The sequence below is a fragment of the Littorina saxatilis genome, linkage group LG6, assembly GCF_037325665.1.
Source record: "Littorina saxatilis isolate snail1 linkage group LG6, US_GU_Lsax_2.0, whole genome shotgun sequence".
In the NCBI taxonomy this organism is placed as follows: Eukaryota; Metazoa; Mollusca; class Gastropoda; order Littorinimorpha; family Littorinidae; genus Littorina; species Littorina saxatilis.
The window spans coordinates 8,764,545-8,785,709 of record NC_090250.1 but is presented as its reverse complement, the minus strand read 5'-3'; the positions used below and the strand labels follow the sequence as shown (position 1 = coordinate 8,785,709).

The following is a 21,165-nucleotide window of genomic DNA, read 5'->3' as shown; positions in this document are numbered from 1 at the left end:
GAAGCCTAATACACAATTAATGACAAGGACAGTAACACCCTACCATTCACTAGCCGATTTTCTTCTCTACCACATTTTAGTCTCCCACACGCAAAACAACGCGCTTTGGAATGTCGGCAACGACGAGAAGACAGAACTTATTTCATTGGATAATATTGACTTGGCCAATGAACATTTCTGTTTCATTACATTTTCAGTTCCGTTCGCGGAAGGCAGTTCCGGTTACCTCACGTTTCCTGCCCGAGTGACCAAACTTGTCTGATCGTAAATATTCAGTGGAAGAAAGTGCGAAGGAACTCATTAAAACGCAAGAAAGTATAGATATCAAGGTTAGTTTGATCCATGGGTGTAATGTTTCGTAGATGCACTTATTGTGAGTCGCTTTGCACGTAGTAGGATCGTTTTACGAAGGATTTATGAAAGCTTAAAATTACCGACTAACCGCAATCTTCGTCAGCCAGATTTTTTTCAACAGAAATTAGCAATAACGCGATTTAAACGTTATCTTACAAGCTACATCCGAAAGAATTACCACTGTAAGCATCGGTAAGAGATTCAGACGTGCTAAGTTTATTCTTTTTCTTTTTTCGACAAAAACCGAAGTGCAGATTTGGAAACAAGCAAGTTATGTAAATTGTAATTTGTAAAGTGAAAACGTGAGATTTTGAAGAGGACGTCAGCAGTATCAGACTATCAGTATCACTTAATGACTTATCAGTGTCAGGATCAGGGAAAAGAAAACAAATTCAACAAAGAATGCTCTACTGAGACAGGTTGACTGATTGGTAACTCTTAACAGTTGATAGAAAAAAAATGCAACTCCAATGACAATGTGACGGACAACAGAATTACTTCTTTGAATAGAAAGTGTTGCAGAGAGCTGACTCAGTGATTTGCATTTCCCCTGAACCAGCCTTTCTGAAATGAGTATCAAGTAAAAGATTAAGAAGACTAGTATAAGACTATAACGTATAATTATAACTGTATTCAGGTAAACGAATAGAACTAGAAGAAAAGATGTCCTGTCACGAGAAAAAAGATGGCTGTACGACTTCAGTACATGTATGTATTTTCTGTCATCAGGCTGCATGAATCTGCAGGCCTCAGGAGGTCTAACTCAGTCTGGATCAGGGAGAGCGTTTCGTACGACACCTGAATTCGGTGTTTGACACACTGGTAATTAAGTTTGCTGTATTTTTGTATTGTTTGTTTGCATACCATAGTTATAATCAGAGTCTGTAGATTATGACTATGAGTGTGAAATGTCAACAGTGTTTGACCCAATATGACACTGACACAGTGACTGGCATGAAAGTCTTGGTTTTTTTTTTATTATTTCCATGATAATGATTGCTAGAGGGTGTTTCATGTACGATAAAGCATTGACTAGGATGTGTGTGTGTTTCAATTTTTTCATTTTTTTTTGTGCTGATAAATTATGCAAAAGTGTGTGAAGACAACTCTACAGTTGTTAGTGTTTAAGGCATACTCCACCTGAAAACTTGGCTCCCCATCTCATTCTCAGATCTGGCAAGGCTTTTACATCCCAGGGGGTAGGACCATCTATCCCACCCCTCACCCTAACCCCACTAAAATACACACCAAAATGTTACACCCTGACTGCATGCTGTGTTGAGTTCAAATTTATGGATGATTTCAATTTCTTTAAAAAAAACTTATTTTTTTTAAGTACTAAATTCACTAATGGCTTTTAGTTTTACTTTTAGTAAGTTTTACAAAATTAAGCACACTCAAAATTACCACTTGTGCTAAGAGAGCACCCATGCTGTTTATATTTGGTATGTGACCACATGGAGGGATGGTCTTATCCTATGTAAAAGTATGCCCAGATTTGAGATGATGAGAATGTGCCTTAATGATTGAAAATGAAAGCACATTTTTGTTTGTCTATTCTAACTCAAAATCAAAAGCAAATTGTGTTTTTTTGTTTAAAAAAAATCTAAACCAAAATTGTCTCTTGTTTGTTTTTCCCACAGAATTTAGGAAGTGCAAGGGGTGTGCCAAGAGCAGCTTTGGGCAGTTTGCCGTACACAGGTGAATCTTCCCGCCAACAGGGGACAAGAATGCCAGGACGCCGACGGAGACGATCGCCAGGCGAGACAGATTGGCCAGAAAGGGAAAAGAGCAAGAAGGCAAAAACAAGCTCGTAAGTCTGTTCAAAACATAAAGGGTGATATTAATAGGGCTAGGTAACAGGGCTTGCTGCACGAAGCTTTGGCACAACATTTTCTGAAACAAAAAACCCCACAACTTCAGGCTCTATAAACAATTTCTAAAAATAACTGTCGGGTTAGTATGGGTTGTGAAGTTATTTCCGAAATTTGTCTATTATTAAGGACAGTCTTTGCAAAAATGATTTTGCAAGAAAAAAGAATGTCTTTTACCGTTTAGATTGATTGCGTGTGTGTGTGTGTGTTTAGGGGATTTGGGCTTCAACTTGGAAGTTAATTAGTTTTTTTACCTTTCGTGATGGATCCGTTGTTTGTTGCGGCAGTATACATAGATATTGTAAAATACCAACTACAACAGCATGCTTCATTGCTAGTTTTCACCTTTATTCTCTGAATAGGTTACATGTTATACTAATAGTAATATATATGTTTTACAGGTAAATTTAAACCTGAGCAATAGCTGAAGGCTATTTCTCTTTCATCCCTGACAACAATACGATCAAGAGTTCTACTTTGACTTCGGAAGGAAACAAACTTTCTTTGTTGCGGGGGAGAATTGCTTTTCTTTGTATTTTTGTTATAACTCTTGACACATTTAAGTTTTAGTTTTCTTCATTTAGCAGTTTCAGGACTTTCATTTATTAACTGTTATTTACAGGTCAAAAAGAGGGATGAGTATCAATTCCGCTTTCAATAACAAGGTGTGCACGTCCTGGTTCAGAGAATACACAAGTAAGTTTTGTATTAGGCCAAAAAGAAAAATATGTCTGTTTCCGGTAACATTGCCGAAAAAAAATAGGTCAGTCGGTCGGTTTTTAATATTTTTTATTTTTTATTTTTAATTTTTTTTTTTTAACCTTTTTCTTACATTTTGTTAACGTCTTTTTACGTGTTTTTATTTTTTATTTTAAATGCTTCCTTAGTTTACTTACAATTATTTAGCACATATTTTTGACTTAGGTATATTGAAACTAAATAAAGTATACTTGACTTAATTTTTTTGTTTTTTGTTTGTTTGTTGTTGCGAAAAGCGAAAAAAAACTTCAGGGTCGGCGCTTAAAAATAGGGTCGGTTGGGTTACCGGAAACAGACATATTTTTCTTTTTGGCCTTAGTTTGATGATCTGGTTTTGGATAACTTTTTTTCAGGTTGGCTTTGGTTTTATTTGCTGTGTGTGTCTTCATTTGTGGATGCCATTATTATCATCTTGAAAAGAAAACAAGTCGCGTAAGGCGAAATTACTACATTTAGTCAAGCTGTGGAACTCACAGAATGAAACTGAACGCACTGCATTTTTTCACAATGATCGTAGTCCGACGCTTTTGCAAAACAGAGTGAAACTGACGAGCCTGTTCAGCGCGGTAGTGTTTTCGCTGTGCTGCATAGCACGCTTTTCTGTACCTCTCTTCGTTTTAACTTTCTGAGCATGTTTTTAATCCAAACATATCATATCTATATGTTTTTTGGAATCAGGGACCGACAAGGAATAAGATGAAATTGTTTTTAAATCGATTTCGGAAATTTCATTTTGATCATAATTTTTATATTTTTAATTTTCAGAGCTTGTTTTTAATCCAAATATAACATATTTATATGTTTTTGGAATCAGGAAATGATGTAGAATAAGATGAACGTAAATTTGGATAGTTTTATATAAAAAAATTTAAAAAATTACAATTTTCAGATTTTTAATGACCAAAGTCATAAATTAATTTTTAAGTCACCAAGCTGAAATGCAATACCGAAGTCCGGCCTTCGTCGAAGATTGCTTGGCCAAAATTTTAATCAATTTGATTGAAAAATGAGGGTGTGACAGTGCCGCCTCAACTTTTACAAAAAGCCGGATATGACGTCATCAAAAGTATTTATCGAAAAAAAGAAAAAAACGTCCGGGGATATCATTCCGAGGAACTCTCATGTCAAATTTCATAAAGATCGGTCCAGTAGTTTGGTCTGAATCGCTCTACACACACACACGCACAGACAGACACACACACACACATACACCACGACCCTCGTCTCGATTCCCCCTCTATGTTAAAACATTTAGTCAAAACTTGACTAAATGTAAAAAACAATATCTTTCGATGTTAGATTTTTAAATTCTTCCGTGTTGTGAAATCTGCAGTGATGTTTGATGGATCATGATAAGACAACTTGAAATATAATGTCTTGCACACTCGTTAGGCATTTTGCTCTTCATTGAATGAATTGTGATTTATTCTGTTTCTTTCCTCCAGCCAAAGATGAAAAGTGTCTGGGACCAGAGGGGATGGAAAAGTTCTGTGAAGACATTGGGGTGGAGCCTGAAAATGTGAGTGCACTTGTTGTGGTGTGTGTGTGTGTGTGTGTTAGGCACACACACAAAAATCTGTTTACAGTAACATAGGCACCAAAAAAAGGGTCGGTAGGTCGGGATTTTTTAAAAACAAATTTTTCTCCCCCCAAAAAACATATTTTTATGTTATTTTGCCAAAAAACAGACTTTTTTTTTCTCCCCCAAATGCCAAAAAAAAGTCTAGGGTCGCGCGAAAAAATAGGGTCGGTCGGGATACCGTAAACAGACTATTTTTTTTTTGGCCTTACTATCGGTTTGTATTTATGTAAATGATTTATGTACATTTTTAGTTTGTGTTCTGTCTTTGGTTTTTGCCTGTAGTGTTTGTTTGTATTTTTGCGTAAGATGAATGTATATATTTGAGTTTGTACCCTTGCTGTTTTTGTGCAAGTGATTTTTGTTTTTTTGCCTGTTTGTTTGGAAAATGTATGTTTATGATTCGTCTACATTTATGTTTGTGAGTTCTTTGTGGGTTTTTTTGACAAGCAAATGTAGCTTATCATAAGTCACTATTTGATAGAGATCATATTGTACCTTTAACTGTTCTTAATTACAACCACAAAAACAACATGATAAATGTTCAGAAACCCTGCAGTAAATGAGTAATGGAGTCGAACCCCGCTTTTTAGACCCACTCTCTTTTAAGACCCTGGTATCTCATATTTTTTGTTCATTTCCTCGGTAAATTTACCGCCATTTTAATATAAGACTCCCTTTTAAAGACCTGATTTTGTCAGACTTGTTTTGGTTTTAAATGGAGGATTCCACTGTACTTTTAAGACCTGATTTGTCAGACTTGTTTCGGTCTTAAATGGAGGGTTCCACTGTATTTTTAAGACCTGATTTTGTCCGACTTTTTTAAGTCTTAATCATGCGATGGGGGAAACGGTTGTAGACGAGATCGACGAGATGTTGAAGCTCGGGGTCATTGAACCGGCAAACTCACCGTACAATGCTCCAATCGTTTTTGTGAAGAAGAAAGGAGGTAAGAAATACCGGGTTGTGACAACCTTAGAGCAAATTATTTAAGTCGCGCTTCATATAGTGACTAAATTTGGGAAATTCATTCTCAAGAAAGGGGCTGTCATGAATTATTATTATGAGGCGCGAACCTAACCTTATTCATCAGTTTAAGTTAATGGGGGGTTCCACTGTATTGCTAAAATTGTTTTCAGGTTGTTATGCTGGCGTTAGCGTGGAAACTACAGGCGCAGAACATGGGCTTCTTCACACACGAAGAGTGGATGAAAGGCATGATCGATTTACAGTGAGTGGGAGTTTTCTTATTTGAGCATTAAATTACATATCTTACCCAACTCACATATAGCAATTAACCCTAGTTCAGTGCTGGTAACGCTGTACGCGTCCCCTTGGTAACAAGGAAGGCGCCTCTAAAAAAAGAGTGACATGAGACCCGTAAGGGTGTCTAAGCCAGCCCGGAAACGAGACTGCCTTCCGTATGCGCGCGCATACACCGCCATATGCAATTCATTTCCAAAGCTCAGCGCCAGTGAGACTGGTCGCATTTGATGTACGCTCCGGCTGTTTCAGCCGTTTTGACTTAGTCTTTTGACTTTGTTGTTCCTCTTGGTATCTTCTTGCATCTGGACTTCTCTACTGCTGTTGGGGTGAGGTCGTTCTTGTTTATTCTTGATTTTGGCAGCGTTGTTGGCCGCTTTTTGGACTTGCAAAATTTTTTTCAAAAATTTTTCGTGAGTCTTTGTTGTGTCATGGCCGACAATGCCAAGAAGAGGTGTACGCCTAAAAGGTAGCTGCTGCGCCCACTTCTTCTAAAGAATCTTCTAGGAAGACTAAACAATCCGTTTCTGGTGAAGATACTCTTGCAAAAAATCTTTTGATGTGTTTGTTGATTTGCCCGCTAAGCCGGTAGACAAGACAGCGGCCATTTTGTCGGCTAAGCCGGTTGACAAGACCGCTCACGTGAATAAACCTGCTAAGGGGGATTCTCCCCCTGTGGTGCCGGGGTTGGCATCCGCTGATGTTGCTGCTTTGTTGTTATCTCTTAGTTCGCAGGTGTCTACTTTAGCGGCCGAGATTACTTCGACGAGAGCGGAGCTTCGTTCTCTTCCCTCGGGTGTGGCTGGCGTCTCTTCGCTTGCCAGCGTTCGCTCGTCTCCTGCCACTACAGTCACGAGAGCGGAGGTGCATGCCTCTCAGGATGAGGAGATTGTGCCGTGTCCGCTTTTGGGTTCGCATTCCGGCGTTCCGTCTCGTACACAAGGTATGTCTGCTGAGTTAGTAACCGGGTTCTCCGGCCAAAACTCGGCACGTGGTCAGGAGCGAGTAGCCTCAGGCGCATGGCGGCCGGGCGAAAGTTCTTATCTCTCGGCTGACTCAACCCGCTTTGGCGGCCTTTCAGTGGGGAGTAAGAGCCCTGGTACACGTAAGGAAGTTCCACTGCACTCTGCTCAGTCTGGGGACGGGGGCGAGTGTGTGTGGCTTCCGACCCCGCCCTCTGGGCGGGGGGTAGACAGTAAAGCTGGTTCTCTGCTAGACAATGGTGTCAGTACGGGAGTCAGCTTTCGGATTGCATGGTAGTGCAAGACGACTGGTTTACTGTGTGCAAAGCTAGGTGGTGCTTGGATCGACCAGGAGTGTCTTTCTGGGTGTCACCTTCCTGATTGCGATTGCGAGCATGAAGGAGAGGTTAACGAGGGTGCGTCCACGGTGGTGGACGACTCCCAGCTTACTTGCCGTTCAAGTTGTCCAGCGCAGTGACGTGGGCAGCGGAAAACGGCATTTAGGCACTGTGTGCGAAACTAGGTGGTGCTTGGATCGACCAGGAGTGTCTTTCTGGGTGTCACCTTCCTGATTGCGATTGCGAGCATGAAGGAGAGGTTAACGAGGGGGCGTCCACGGTGGTGGACGACTCCCAGCTTACTTGCCGTTCAAGTTGTCCAGCGCAGTGACGTGGGCAGCGGAAAACGGCATTTAGGTATTGTGGAAGTTGGTGATTCTGGGATCGACCGCGAACGGCTTGGCCGGGAGCGTCTTTCCGGGGGTCACCTTCCTGATTGCCATTGCGAGCATGAAGGAAAGGATAACGAGTGCGTCCACGGGGATGGACGACACCCAGCTTAACTTGCCGTTCAAGTTGTCCAGCGCAGTGACGTGGGCGGCGGAAAACGGCATTTAAGTTTTGACCGGAAGGGGTGGTTGAGAACAAAGGGGTAACTTACTCTACCTCTATCTGGTTCCGACTTCTGGAAGTTCGGAGGAACAGGATGTTCTCTTCAGCTTCCTGGATTTGTTGTCCATTGCCCTGGAGTTGGCAATTGGCCGCGTGTAGCCGGGTTCTCCGGTGAAAGTGGTGTACGTTCGCAGGAGGAATGTGGCACGCATTTTCGTGGCTGGGCAACGTAAGCTTCCGCCCTGGGGGCAGGAGGTTGTTGGTCTGAGTGATTCTTGGATTGACCATGCAAGTCTCTCTGGGGGTCACCTTCCTAACTTTGTAACCAAGTAGGAAGGAGAGGATTGTGAGGGTGTGTCCACGGTGGTGGGTGACACCCAGCTTAACTTGCCGTTTAAGTTGTCCAGCGCAGTGGCCTGGTCAGTGGAAAACGGCATTTAGGTTTTGACAGGAACGGGGGGCAGGTAGCGAACGGAGGGCTGGTTCTTTGTTGGACAGTTAAGTCAAACAGGGAGTCAGCTTCCGGATTGCACGGTTGTGCTTGACGGCTGTTCAGATGAAGGTGCTTACGCATTACTGAAGAGCCCTGATTTTAGGTTCCGTTTCATGTTAGCAAGTGCAGTGGTGCTCGCAGCTGAAATGGTTTGAGGACTACGGGATCGTCCGGTGTGTTTTTATGCTACCTGTGGGTTCTGATGTTTACTAATCCACGGCCGGTTCGCTTCCGCTTTTGTGGCTGTGGCTTCCGGTACAGGATGGGATAGCCTTCTACCGTTAACACTGGGGTGTTGGTAGTCGGCACCTTTCAGCCTTTGGCTGTCGGTTCCGTCGCTGCGGTTCCTTTGCTGTTATTCAGGCTGTGTCCACTTCCTTTTCCAGTTTTCCCGCTGGAAGGAGACAGGTGGATGGAGTTTTGGTCATGGAGTTCCGGTGTTGAATTTTTTCAAAACTTTTCCGATTTTTGGCAAGTATTGCCTTATCGGGATTGGTGACTGGTTCTCATCATTTCGATGATTGTTATGATGCTTTTGAACGAGGGGAGGCTTATACTTCAGCTGTGTCGCTGTTCGCGGCATTTTGAGGTTGATTTGAGCCTTCTGAGGAGAATCTTTGAGTGTTAAGTTCTTAGATCCTCTGGCGGGGTTTTTTGTACTTGTGGAGTTTTCACAAGCGAGTCTTCTTTGTCACCACTACCTGTGTAGACAACGTTCGACTTTATACCTGCGGCGGCGTTGCTTTAGCTTGTGTCTTACGCTTAAGAGCGTGTCACTCGCGGAGCGCTTTCTGTAGGCTTCGGTTAACTCCAAACTTAAGAACTTAGGTTCTCTGTTTTTGTTCTACGGAACCGCCCTCGGGTTTGGCTAAAATCCATCTGGATTTGGATAGCTAGGAGAAAGTGTCTGTAAGATCAAGATCTCCTAGCTCGGGGAGTTTGTGGCTTCGGGTTTTTATGATGGGCTCGTTTGAACAAAACGCGCTTTTACTCTCGCCTGGGTGGTTACGTTCTAACTGGATATCTTTGTGGTCTGACAGGACGCAGATACAAAGGAGTTAACTTTGCCGGTTTTTTACCTGAGGGTAAGCCTCTGCCTTTAAAGTTTTGTTCTTTTGGCTAGGCTTTAATCTCTTTCTTGTTTGAAAGGTCTCTTTTTGAGACCCCTTCTATGCACGCGGGCTTTTATCTATCTAAGAGACGCTCACGGTAAAAGGGAAGCGCAAGGCACGCCTTGGCTGTCGTTTGTTTCCAAACGAAAAGCTTCAGGCTGGCTGTTATCTACTTTAGCTTTTGGCTCTATACCCTCGCTTTCACAGGATCTTTCTCATAGATCGTTTTGGCGACCTGTTGGTCGCACAGTACGGGTCTTTGCTATCTTGGTTCCAGACCTCTTAAGGCTGGCAAGAAGGCGTCTTTGCTTTCTCACATTCCAGTTACACGGATGTCTTCTGTAAGGATATTCTTGGGATACTTAGGGGCTTCCGCCTCAACTCTGGATTTGATTCAGAGTCTTTATAGGGGTTTTGGGCGTGTTTGTTCGCTTGTCACTTAGACTGGCTTGGTTCGAAGCGCTTATTTCTTACGGAATGAACTCCTCTTCTCTACGTGTAATGAGGTGGCGATCCACCTATTCTGGGTTTCCGTTTTTCTTTCATGTCTTATTTTTAAGACTTTATGTAATTTCTGTCACTTTGGTACGGCTTGGTGCAGCGTTGCTTTAACCCGTTTCAAGGCTAGCCTGGCGGATCTACACGGAAAACGGCCAAGCTTACTCTAGTAGCTTCTGTGAGAAGTGGGAGTAAGCATACTTTCTGGCTATTTTGAATATGGACATCTTTTCAAGAAAGACTGATCTATGGCTTTTGGGTTCCTTCGAAATTTTCTGGCATTTAAGCAAAAATGGAAAACAAGCTTCGAGTTGCATTTTCAATTCATGAAGCAAGGGTGTGGCTCCTTTAGAGTCACGTTTAGTCAATTAAAACTTTTCGGGTTTCGAAGTTTTTTCCGACTTGCACGGATCTTGTTAGGTCATTGAATCAAAGGTTACTTGCCTTATCTTTCATCTCCATCGTGATTCTACCTTGGCTTTTATGCGGAAAACGGGGAAAACCAGCTTCCAATTGTATTTTCAATTCAGGAAGCAAGATTTTGGCTCCTTTAGAGTCAGGTTTGGCTCTTTTAATATTTCGATTTTCGAAAAATTTTCTGACTTTCACGGACCTTGTTAGATCGTTGATTTAAAGGCCATTTGCCTTATCTTTCGTCTCCGTCTTGATTTAACCTTGAACGGTTGGAAATGACGTTAAACACTGTTTTAGGGTGGGTACAGGTCTATCTACTCTGGTAGGGGTATGACTTTTTGAAGTCAACCTTACCTAGATGGACTGCTACACTGGACTCTTGCTCCTGGGGAGCTTGATGTGGTTATTTGTCCCGTGAGGACTCTCAGAAGGTACCTGTCACGGACTCGGCATTGGGTCAGAAAATCTGAAGCTTTTATGATATCACTTAGCACAGCAAGGTGTAAGGATATTGCGAAAGTTTATTTAACCAAGTGAGTCTCCACTTTGATCAGACAGGTGCTTACCTGGTGATTAACACAGTCTGGAGATGTTAGGGCAGTTTTGCCTCTCACCGTATGAGGCAAGGCCTTGGGCCTCCTCTTTGACAGTCCTCTGGTCGGGCCGTTTGGCTGAAGTACTGGAGTCGGCTTACGGGCGGTCTGAGGAGGTTTTTATTAACCTCTCCCTCAGAGACGTCTTGGGACAGGACGGCAGTTCCGCGTTACCGGTTATGGTAGCCTTGGAACAGGTTCTAATTTCATGATTTCTCTATATACCCGCCACCTATAGTAGCAATCTGCTATATGTGAGTTGGGTAAGATATGTAATTTAATCAAAAATTTTAGTAATAAATTTTCATTTGATTAATATACTTACCCAACTCACATCGTTTATTCCCTCCCGCCTCCCCGCTGTGGTGGGTGTTTGGGTCTAAAAAAGGAGTGAGTTGGGCTTCGCTTTAGAATGAATTGCATATGGCGGTGTATGCGCGCGCATACGGAAGGCAGTCTCGTTTCCGGGCTGGCTTAGACACCCTTACGGGTCTCATGTCACTCTTTTTTTAGAGGCGCCTTCCTTGTTACCAAGGGGACGCGTACAGCGTTACCAGCACTGAACTAGGGTTAATTGCTATATGTGAGTTGGGTAAGTATATTAATCAAATGAAAATTTATTACTAAAATTTTTGATTTTGTTGGTTCAAGAATTATTCCATTTTGTTTTGCCTCGATGAAAAGGATTGCATGATTTTCTTTTTTGACATATTATAGTCGATGGAATGGGTTGATATCTTTTTTTGTCTTCTTTCTTTTTGGAGTGTACAGATTGTTATAACGTGCTTTTTTTGCTCTTTTTTTTTCCTCCCTGAAATTGGTGTGAGTTTCACCCATGTAAGTGTATAAGTATTGCTTCTCCCAAATTTCAGAACAAGCCAGGCCAGTCAAAATTCTTACAAAGGATTTTATTTTGTGACCGAAGGTTCTCAAATATTTTAACATTTAGCAATCAATCAATCAATATGAGGCTTATATCGCGCGTATTCCGTGGGTACAGTTCTAAGCGCAGGGATTTTTATTTTTTAATTTTTTATTTCATGCAATTTATATCGCGCACATATTCAAGGCGCAGGGATTTATTTATGCCGTGTGAGATGGAATTTTTGTACACAATACATCACGCATTCACATCGGCCAGCAGATCGCAGCCATTTCGGCGCAGATCCTACTTTTCACGGCCTATTATTCCAAGTCACACGGGTATTTTGGTGGACATTTTTATCTATGCCTATACAATTTTGCCAGGAAAGACCCTTTTGTCAATCGTGGGATCTTTAACGTGCACACCCCAATGTAGTGTACACGAAGGGACCTCGGTTTTTCGTCTCATCCGAAAGACTAGCACTTGAACCCACCACCTAGGTTAGGAAAGGTGGGAGAAAATTGCTAACGCCCTGACCCAGGGTCGAACTCGCAACCTCTCGCTTCCGAGCGCAAGTGCGTTACCATTGGCCACCCAGTCCTAGTATTGCAGACTTACATAGTCATGGTAGAATGATTTAAACATCTCATTCACATTTTAAGTGGCATAGAATCATTATTTTCATTTGTTGTGTCTCTTGTTTGACCACGTTAAAGTTCTTGTAAATGTTTGGTGTTGTCCTGAATTAATCATTTGAATAATTCAATCCTTGTTTTTGTTGTTGATTAATGGTATGATTGTTTTACCTTTCAGGTGTGACTGTATTCCGAAGCTTCAGAATAAGCTAGAGTACCTGAAATCCTTACTTAACGACTCTGTTACTTTCAAGTCCATCTTTAGGTTTGCCTTTGATTTTGCAAAGGTGAGTTTCTTTCACAGTTCTTGATTTTAAGGTTTGAATAATGTATATCATATCTCTGACGCCTTTCTCACTTGTAACTACTTTTGTTTTTGTTGAGTCACTTGAGAAAAAGTGACTCTATGTAATCGGTCAGTGTTAGTCTGTCCGGCCGGCCGTCCGGCCGGCCGGCCGGCCGTCCGTAGACACCACCTTAACGTTGGAGTTTTCTCGGAAACTATCAAAGCGATCGGGCTCATATTTTGTTTAGTCGTGACCTCCAATGACCTCTACACTTTAACGATGGTTTCGTTGACCTTTGACCTTTTTCAAGGTCACAGGTCAGCGTCAAAGGAAAAATTAGACATTTTATATCTTTGACAAAGTTCATCGGATGTGATTGAAACTTTGTAGGATTATTCTTTACATCAAAGTATTTACATCTGTAGCCTTTTACGAACGTTATCAGAAAAACAAGGGAGATAACTAGCCTTTTCTGTTCGGCAACACACAACTTAACGTTGGGCTTTTCTCGGAAACTATAAAAGTGACCGGGCTCAAATTTTATGTGAACGTGACTCATTGTGTTGTGAATAGCAATTTCTTCCTGTCCATCTGATGCCTCATATAATATTCAGAACTGCGAAAGTGACTCGATCGAGCGTTTGCTCTTCTTGTTGAAGTAAATGTTTGACAAAATAGTGGAAGAGGAAAACAAACACAGAAGTGAAATTACATTTCTAGAGAAATAGTATGTTACGCCCATTAGACCAAGAATTTTGTTCAATGTTTCCAATTCCCTGACTTCCCCTATTTTTTCCTTGGGACCTTAGGAGGTTTTTTTGCCTTGCCTTTCAACAGAAAAACAAACTTGAATCATAAAAAAAGTGCCGGTCCGGATTTTTTTGGCCTTGTCATCAGAAACATACATTATTTTTTGGGGGGCCTTATCTTACAATATTGGGTGTTGTCGCAAATGTCTTTCCACTCCGAGTACAGCTCAGCAAAAATCTTCTTCTTTGTTCATGGACCAAAACTCCCACGTTTTTTTTACGGTGTATGACCGTTTTTATCCAACCATTTGCTAAGCTAAGTCACTTACTCACTTACCATATATCCACAAGTGTTTCTTGCATCTCAGAAAAAGAGTGCTGGTCGAAGTTAAATGTCTGTAGGTTTACAAAGCTAGTCTCAGTTCCTTTACTTACCCCCCCCCCCCCCCCAAAAAAAAAAATATTGCGAAGTTGTAAATGTGTACTCAGCAGGTTTATGCATGGTTTTGAAAATAATGGTAGGGCCACTGTGCCTGCTTGAAGCACAAGTATTTATATTTATGGGGTATCGTTTACACTTGTGAGGTAAGCATCAAGATTTTGGATTATATTAATAGTTACTGTGTTGATAGATCTTTTGAGTTATCTATTACTAATGAGCAGTTGTTGAGTCGATTTCATTAGAAGGTGTCGGACTGTTCTGGGGGGTAATTTGACTTTGAGGTGTATCATAGATGTTAGTCTGAGATACCAGGTACATGTAGGAGTTTTATGCATAAGTTGGTCTGTCACATTTTGTGTGTGTGTGTGTGTGTGTGTGTGTGTGTGTGTGTGTGTGTGTGTGTGTGTGTGTGTGTGTGTGTGTGTGTGTGTGTGTGTGTGTGTGTGTGTGTGTCAGCTGTTACTGTGGAACCCCCCCCCCCCCCCCTTTAAACCTAGCAGTTTAAAACCCTGATTTTTTCAGACTTTCTCTTCTTAAAGGTCCTTGTCTACATTTTTATACCGAAATCGCCATTTGACCATTAAAATGCAGAGTCTATTATCTACAATTATCAACAATACACCTCCTTTCGATCAGGAAAGACGAAGCCAGTGTAGCCGTTTGAAAATTCATTGTAGTATTCCAGCGTAGTACTCATAGTAGGATATCCTTATTTGGAAAATGCCAAGCGCAAAACTCCTCTCAAATCCCGTGCATTTCATACGTTTAAAAAAAAAGCGTGGACAGCGCTCAAGTGTCAAACTGTTGCTGCACTTGTTTGGGCGTGGCTATAAGCATAGTGACATGAATTTGATTGGTCAGTATTTTTAGGCAAAGCACATGTTCTCAGCAAACAGAAAACAAAATATTGGAAGCGTGAGTCACGCTACCCAAAAATAAAATCTTTTTTTACATATATTTTTTTTCTATAACTTTTTTCCCCATGGTTCATTCATCATCTGACATAACTTTTTAGCGAAATCTAACCATAAGATTATTGAAAAAAAGCAAAAATGTAGACGACCACCTTTAACCTTGTTGAAAAACAAAAGCATTGTGTACTCACTGATACAAGAACAGCACAATATTACACACATTTTCAAGCCCAGAATCGTCGTTGTCCATCATGGGAGTGAAATGCGTTGCACTGTCGTTACGCGCACTTTGGCCCAGCGCATCCGTCTTCAGCAGTGGTTTCTTCTCCGACTTTTCCTTGTCGTAGGGGACTTGCCGTCCATGGCTGCAGAACGTCCCCCGTCCTTGGTTTTTGAGTCACTTGAGAAAAAGTGACTCTATGTAATCGGTCAGTGTTAGTCTGTCCGGCCGGCCGGCCGGCCGTCCGGCCGTCCGTAGACACCACCTTAACGTTGGACTTTTCTCGGAAACTATCAAAGCGATCCGGCTCATATTTTGTTTAGTCGTGACCTCCAATGACCTCTACACTTTAACGATGGTTTCGTTGACCTTTGACCTTTTTCAAGGTCACAGGTCAGCGTCAAAGGAAAAATTAGACATTTTATATCTTTGACAAAGTTCATCGGATGTGATTGAAACTTTGTAGGATTATTCTTTACATCAAAGTATTTACATCTGTAGCCTTTTACGAACGTTATCAGAAAAACAAGGGAGATAACTAGCCTTTTCTGTTCGGCAACACACAACTTAACGTTGGGCTTTTCTCGGAAACTATAAAAGTGACCGGGCTCAAATTTTATGTGAACGTGACTCCCAGTGACCTCTACACTTTGACGTCTGCTTTGGTGACCTTTGACCTTTTTCAAGGTCACAGGTATGTCTTGAAGGAAAAAAATTGAAATATCATATCTCTGAAACTATTCATCGGATTTGATTCAAACTTTATAGGATTATTCTTTACATCAAATTATTTACATCTGTATTGTGTTGTGAATAGCAATTTCTTCCTGTCCATCTGATGCCTCATATAATATTCAGAACTGCGAAAGTGACTCGATCGAGCGTTTGCTCTTCTTGTTTGTCTGAGTGATCCTTCTCATACCACATTAGCCTCGGGGAGAGGTGGCTGAATTAGTCTGACCTCTACCCTTTGACCTGTCCAGCTTGGGTGGCCCTACCAGGAGTTTACACTCCCGCTGGCATAGCTCTCCGGGTCATCGAGGCACTCAAACCACCACACCGCGCTAAGGAATCAGCCTTGTGGTGGTAGCCCAGAATTAAACCTCCATTTCAAGACTCCCTCCTTTTTAAGACCTAATCGTTGAAAGGTAGGTTACTCATGAAGAAGACAATTTTCCATTTTAATGTACTCATTTTAATGGACAATAGAGTTGTTATTTTTATTGTTAATTTTCTCATATTTTTGTGAAATTTTTTTCAAGAGGGGTACCACTGTACGATCATGCTTACGTGCTTTTGTGTGCTATCACAGGAGGAGAACCAGAGAAGTCTAGACACGGAAACGGCCAAAGCCATGTTGACGCTACTCTTGGGTGGACAGTGGCCATTGCATTCCAGCTTCAGTCAATTCCTTGACCAGCATGTACGTTTTGCTTGATGGGTCAACAGAAGGAGGGAGGGAGAGAATGAGCGAAAGGGAGTGACGGAGTGAAATACAGACGGAGAGGGAGGGAGAAAGAAACAGAGAGAGAGAGAGGAAAAGACACAAAGGGTTTATTTCATTGGGCTATTGCCCCTTATGTGTGTGTGTTTCATAAAGGAGGTTCTTTAAATACAAGTGTTATATATGTCGGCAGACTCGCTACAAAGTGATGAACAAGGACCAGTGGTGTAGTGTGCTGGAGTTCAGTCGCTCCATCCTTCCAGACCTCTCAAACTACGATGAAGACGGTGCATGTGAGTACACCAGAGTTTTCCCCCTTGATTTATTTTCATTTTTCTAAAAAATGTTCTATTTTTGAGTTTTATTTTGTAATGTTTTTTTGTAAAACATAAGACGAATTAAATTACATATTCTTACCCCAATTCTCATAAATGCATTGACTTCAATCTCACATACTAGATGTCGAAAAACTACTCAAATTACCTGCCCTTGCAAGGGTGGTAACCAAGCTAAAAACAGACGCCATAGCCGTTGCTATGCCCTGTCCCACCTGGTTACCCATAACCCACCGCGCACCACATGAACGCCGGCATCCGGAATAATCATTCGAGACTTTCGACGACACACGTCAGACGTGCGGAATTCGTCTGCTTACTTGGCTTTCCCTAGCCCTTGTCTTTGTGACGTTATGGGCTTGCCTTGGGGGGGGCCTTTAACTGTTCGCCTTTCTTTTGGTGAGACCTGCCCTTTTTGAGTCACTTGAGAAAAAGTGACTCTATGTAATCCGGCCGGCCGGCCGTCCGGCCGGCCGGCCGTAGACACCACCTTAACGTTGGACTTTTCTCGGAAACTATCAAAGCGATCGGGCTCATATTTTGTTTAGTCGTGACCTCCAATGACCTCTACACTTTAACGATGGTTTCGTTGACCTTTGACCTTTTTCAAGGTCACAGGTCAGCGTCAAAGGAAAAATTAGACATTTTATATCTTTGACAAAGTTCATCGGATGTGATTGAAACTTTGTAGGATTATTCTTTACATCAAAGTATTTACATCTGTAGCCTTTTACGAACGTTATCAGAAAAACAAGGGAGATAACTAGCCTTTTCTGTTCGGCAACACACAACTTAACGTTGGGCTTTTCTCGGAAACTATAAAAGTGACCGGGCTCAAATTTTATGTGAACGTGACTCATTGTGTTGTGAATAGCAATTTCTTCCTGTCCATCTGATGCCTCATATAATATTCAGAACTGCGAAAGTGACTCGATCGAGCGTTTGCTCTTCTTGTTATTGAATTGAATTGTTGTTATTAGCTGCTTGTTTACAGCCGATTCAGAAATTTACTTTTCTAGTGGACTACGATTTCGGCCATTTACAAGATGGCCGATAGCAAGCAATAACTTAGGGCTAGGCAGGAAGTGAATAAGGCTGTTAGCCCTTTTTAGAAACCTCTGTGCGGGTCGTCAACCCTTCAAGTAGTACTGCTTTTGTAGTAGCTGTTCGTGCGGATAAGGTTTCGTTTTTCTTCCCAGCCCTCCTCTCCTCTTAAAGGTACTGAGCTTGTCAAATCCAGGTGCACGGAGCCCCTGGGGCTTTTAGTCATACCTCAGGCAGCTATCCGTTGTTTCATTGACTTGCACCCAAAGAGTCAAGAACTGCGATTTTTTTCGAATTAATTTCGTACTCGGACCCGGCTGGTCTTGGCCTGTTTTTGGATCTAAATTTAGATCAGGTAGATCACCACATCATGCACAAAAAGACACGTCACTAGCAAACTATGTCAGACGTCATCATGAGTTTGTGTAAAACAAAATGGAGGCCGGAATCACTCAGTTGAATCGAACTCCGACCAAACACTACGTAATAACTAGGTTAATTTATGCACTCGCGTGAACAAGAAACTGTTGAGCTTCACAGATGTCGTCGTTGGGTAGTTTTGGGTTTGTTTTACTACCATAGGAGGATTTTTGAACTGTAAATGCACTCAGCTGCAACAAAAACGCAAAACGAAGGCTGTGAGCTGCACTGTGCCTTTAAGGAGAACCAGTCAGTGTCTTCCACTTTCGGGGGACTTAACGATGAAATATGTGTTTATTTCTCAGCTGTTTCAGGCACGATTGGCCCGCCCACTGTGGCGGCGTACTCCTTGGCAGCTTCGCATCGTGGTCTGGTGCAAATGGCCAGTTCGGTTCAGCCCTTTTTTGCCTCTGGTGGCTCTGGGTTGTTCGCGAGCACCCTCTCCTTTCGGCCAGATTTCCTTGATTCAGAAACCTGGTCAATCTCGTCTGGTGTTTAATTCCCTCCTCTCGGGAGGATTCTCGCTCTGGGCGATTTGGATTTTCTAACTGTCTGGTTAGAGTTTTAAAATCCTTTTTTAATTTGCGCTCAGTCAATTGGAACTAAGAGCCAAAAGCTCATGTTCTTATCTCTTTACGCTATAGGTGAAAAAGTCTTCTCTTAATTGACGCTCACAAGAGGTGTTGCTACTTTCTTAGGACAGTCCAATGAGTGGGTGGTAGCTTATTGAATCTATGGGGGGGGGGGGGGGGGGGTGGCGTTCAGTCCTCCCTCTGTTCCTTTACAGGTGTTCAGGAGTCCAGAGCCTTGGGGTTCTTCTCTTGCTGGTGGTGTTCCTCTCACCTATGCGAAGTTTTGCCAACAGCTCTTTGGAGGTCTGATGACGTGTTCATTGATTTTTTACCTCCTGGACATCTCCTGCTCTTAACTTGATGGGGCCATTTCCTTGCCCTCGTTAGTTTCTGCAGGACAGGTTCTCTCAGGGACATAAGTAAGTTCCCTCCGCTTTTAGGAGCAATCTGCATTTATGAGAATTGGGGTAAGAATATGTAATTTAATGGAAAATTTCAATAGTAAATGTTCATTTGATTAATATACTTACCCAATTCTCATAGTTAATACCCTCCCATCCATCCCCGCTACTTAATTTCCTATGGGTTTTTGAGAAGTCTCGAATGATTATTCCGGATGCCGGCGCTCACGTGGTGCGCGGTGAGTTATGGGTAACCAGGTGGGACAGGGCATAGCAACGACTATGGCGTCTGGGCGTCTGTTTTTAGCTTGGTTACCACCCTTGCAAGGGCAGGTAATTTGAGTAGTTTTTAGACATCTAGCATGTGAGATTGAAGTCAATGCATTTATGAGAATTGGGTAAGTATATTAATCAATCAATATGATTTTGAAAGGCGACATCATGTTTGCAGATGAAATTATATTATTTGTGCAACCATATTTGGTAAGAACAAAAATTGGCTTCGGTAATCATGAAATATGCTCTGGTAACCATGAAATATGCTCTGGTAACCTTTAAATATGCTCTGGTAACCATGAAATAGGCAGTGTATTCATCTCCTCAGATAACAGAGACAAAGAAGCAGGTCATGGCATATATGCATTATGAATTTGATGATGATGATGATGATGATGATGATGATGATGATGATGAATATACATTTTATCATTGTTATGATTATCATGTTGACATTGCAGGGCCAGTAATGCTGGATGAGTTTGTGGAATGGCTGAAGGAGGAGCAAGGGCAGAGCCATAACAAGACCAGTTGAAATGAAACCCAAGGTCCAGGGCTACCAGAAAGCTGTCAGGGTTGTGTTCAACAGTTTTAACTCTCAGAGCCGTGCGAGCGAACGCGCACTGGGTGCTTGAGGTGTTTGCCTGTTACTGAAAGCGTGCGCAAGTCCATCTGACTTTGAAACTGTTTGGAGTGTACGAGAGAGAATTGAAACTGTTCGGAGTGTATAAAAGAGGACATTTAAGCTGTTCGGAGTGTATAAAAGAGAAAATTAAAACTGTTTCGGAGTGTATAAAAGAGAAAATTAAAACTGTTTCATGAGAGAGAAAGAGAGTGAAGGAGGGATGTAAAGAGAGAATGCTGTCTGCAGAATGTTTAGAGGGTATGAGACAGAGAGAGAGAGAGAGTAACAGGGTGAGGATAAAGAGAGGGTGGTGTGAATGTTGTTGTTGTTGATAAAAGTTTGGTTAAAGTTGGCTGTTTGTGCGAGTGTGTAAAGCCTTTGCCATTGTCTTCAATAAATCTTTACACAGGGACATTTTGGGCTCTCAGGCTTTTTGTTGTAGTGTATGTGTGTAGAAAAGTGGAAATGAGACGAGATGCAAGATAAGAGATAGAAATTAAGTAAAAAAAGAAGGTTCAGAATATTAGGAAGCAGGGTTTGTCAACAACAGAAGGAAAAGGAAACGGCAACAAAAAGGACTTTTTGTGTACATGACCACACATGCACACAGACACACACACACACACACACACACACACACACACACACACACACACACACACATACAAACACAGACACACACACACACACAGACACAGACACACACACACACACACACACACACACACACACACACACACACACACATTCACACATATGCAGATGCACACATGTAACAATTTGCAAGTCGGTATTGGGTGAATTATGTTAAATTTAACAAATCAAAGGCATTTTGATCACTACCATACAATTTGTGCGTAATTTTTCATTGTGTGAGAAATTGAATGAAAAATATAATGCAGATTCTGAAAAGTTTCTGTCCATTGATTTTTAATCCACTGATTTCTGTTGTGTGTTTAGAGTATGTTTCTGTTCTGTGGAAATGTTCCGTGTGTTTTGTTGTAATGGCATTTTTCATGAACTATCTGCAGTAATAATCAGAATGAAAACAATCACCTCGAAAGAGCAGAGATTTGATTCCGATACTGTTGCATTTCCATTGGTTTATTTTGCTCGTTTTAACATCATTGAAAGCAAATGCCTGG

At 41.8% G+C, this 21,165-nt stretch overlaps 2 protein-coding genes across 2 annotated transcripts in view; one reads left to right on the top strand and one right to left on the bottom strand.

The window, feature by feature from the left end:
* Window positions 1-116, bottom strand: part of LOC138968419 (cytoplasmic dynein 2 heavy chain 1-like) — a 124,884-nt gene extending 124,768 nt beyond the window's left edge. The window contains exon 1 of the mRNA XM_070340997.1: window positions 44-116. The gene's annotated coding sequence lies outside the window, so the exon portion shown is untranslated. The remainder of the gene's footprint in view (window positions 1-43) is intronic.
* A 96-nt stretch (window positions 117-212) lies between these two features.
* On the top strand, window positions 213-20,434 carry LOC138968427 (DCN1-like protein 5). The gene is made up of 10 exons (XM_070341008.1): window positions 213-329; window positions 1,084-1,176; window positions 1,998-2,167; window positions 2,851-2,924; window positions 4,433-4,506; window positions 5,706-5,797; window positions 12,470-12,578; window positions 16,216-16,326; window positions 16,541-16,640; window positions 19,857-20,434. The coding sequence occupies exons 3-10, from the start codon at window positions 2,085-2,087 to the stop codon at window positions 19,928-19,930; spliced, it is 717 nt and encodes a 238-aa protein (XP_070197109.1). The 5' UTR covers window positions 213-329; window positions 1,084-1,176; window positions 1,998-2,084; the 3' UTR covers window positions 19,931-20,434.
* Window positions 20,435-21,165: the final 731 nt, after the last annotated feature.

Excerpts from the sequence above, each read along its gene's own strand:
- LOC138968427 (XM_070341008.1), top strand. The coding sequence starts at position 2,085 with ATGCCAGGACGCCGACGGAGACGATCGCCAGGCGAGACAGATTGGCCA. Across the intron at positions 4,507-5,705 it reads TTGGGGTGGAGCCTGAAAAT|GTTGTTATGCTGGCGTTAGC; the intron begins GTGAGTGCACTT and ends AATTGTTTTCAG. Across the intron at positions 16,327-16,540 it reads GTCAATTCCTTGACCAGCAT|ACTCGCTACAAAGTGATGAA; the intron begins GTACGTTTTGCT and ends ATATGTCGGCAG.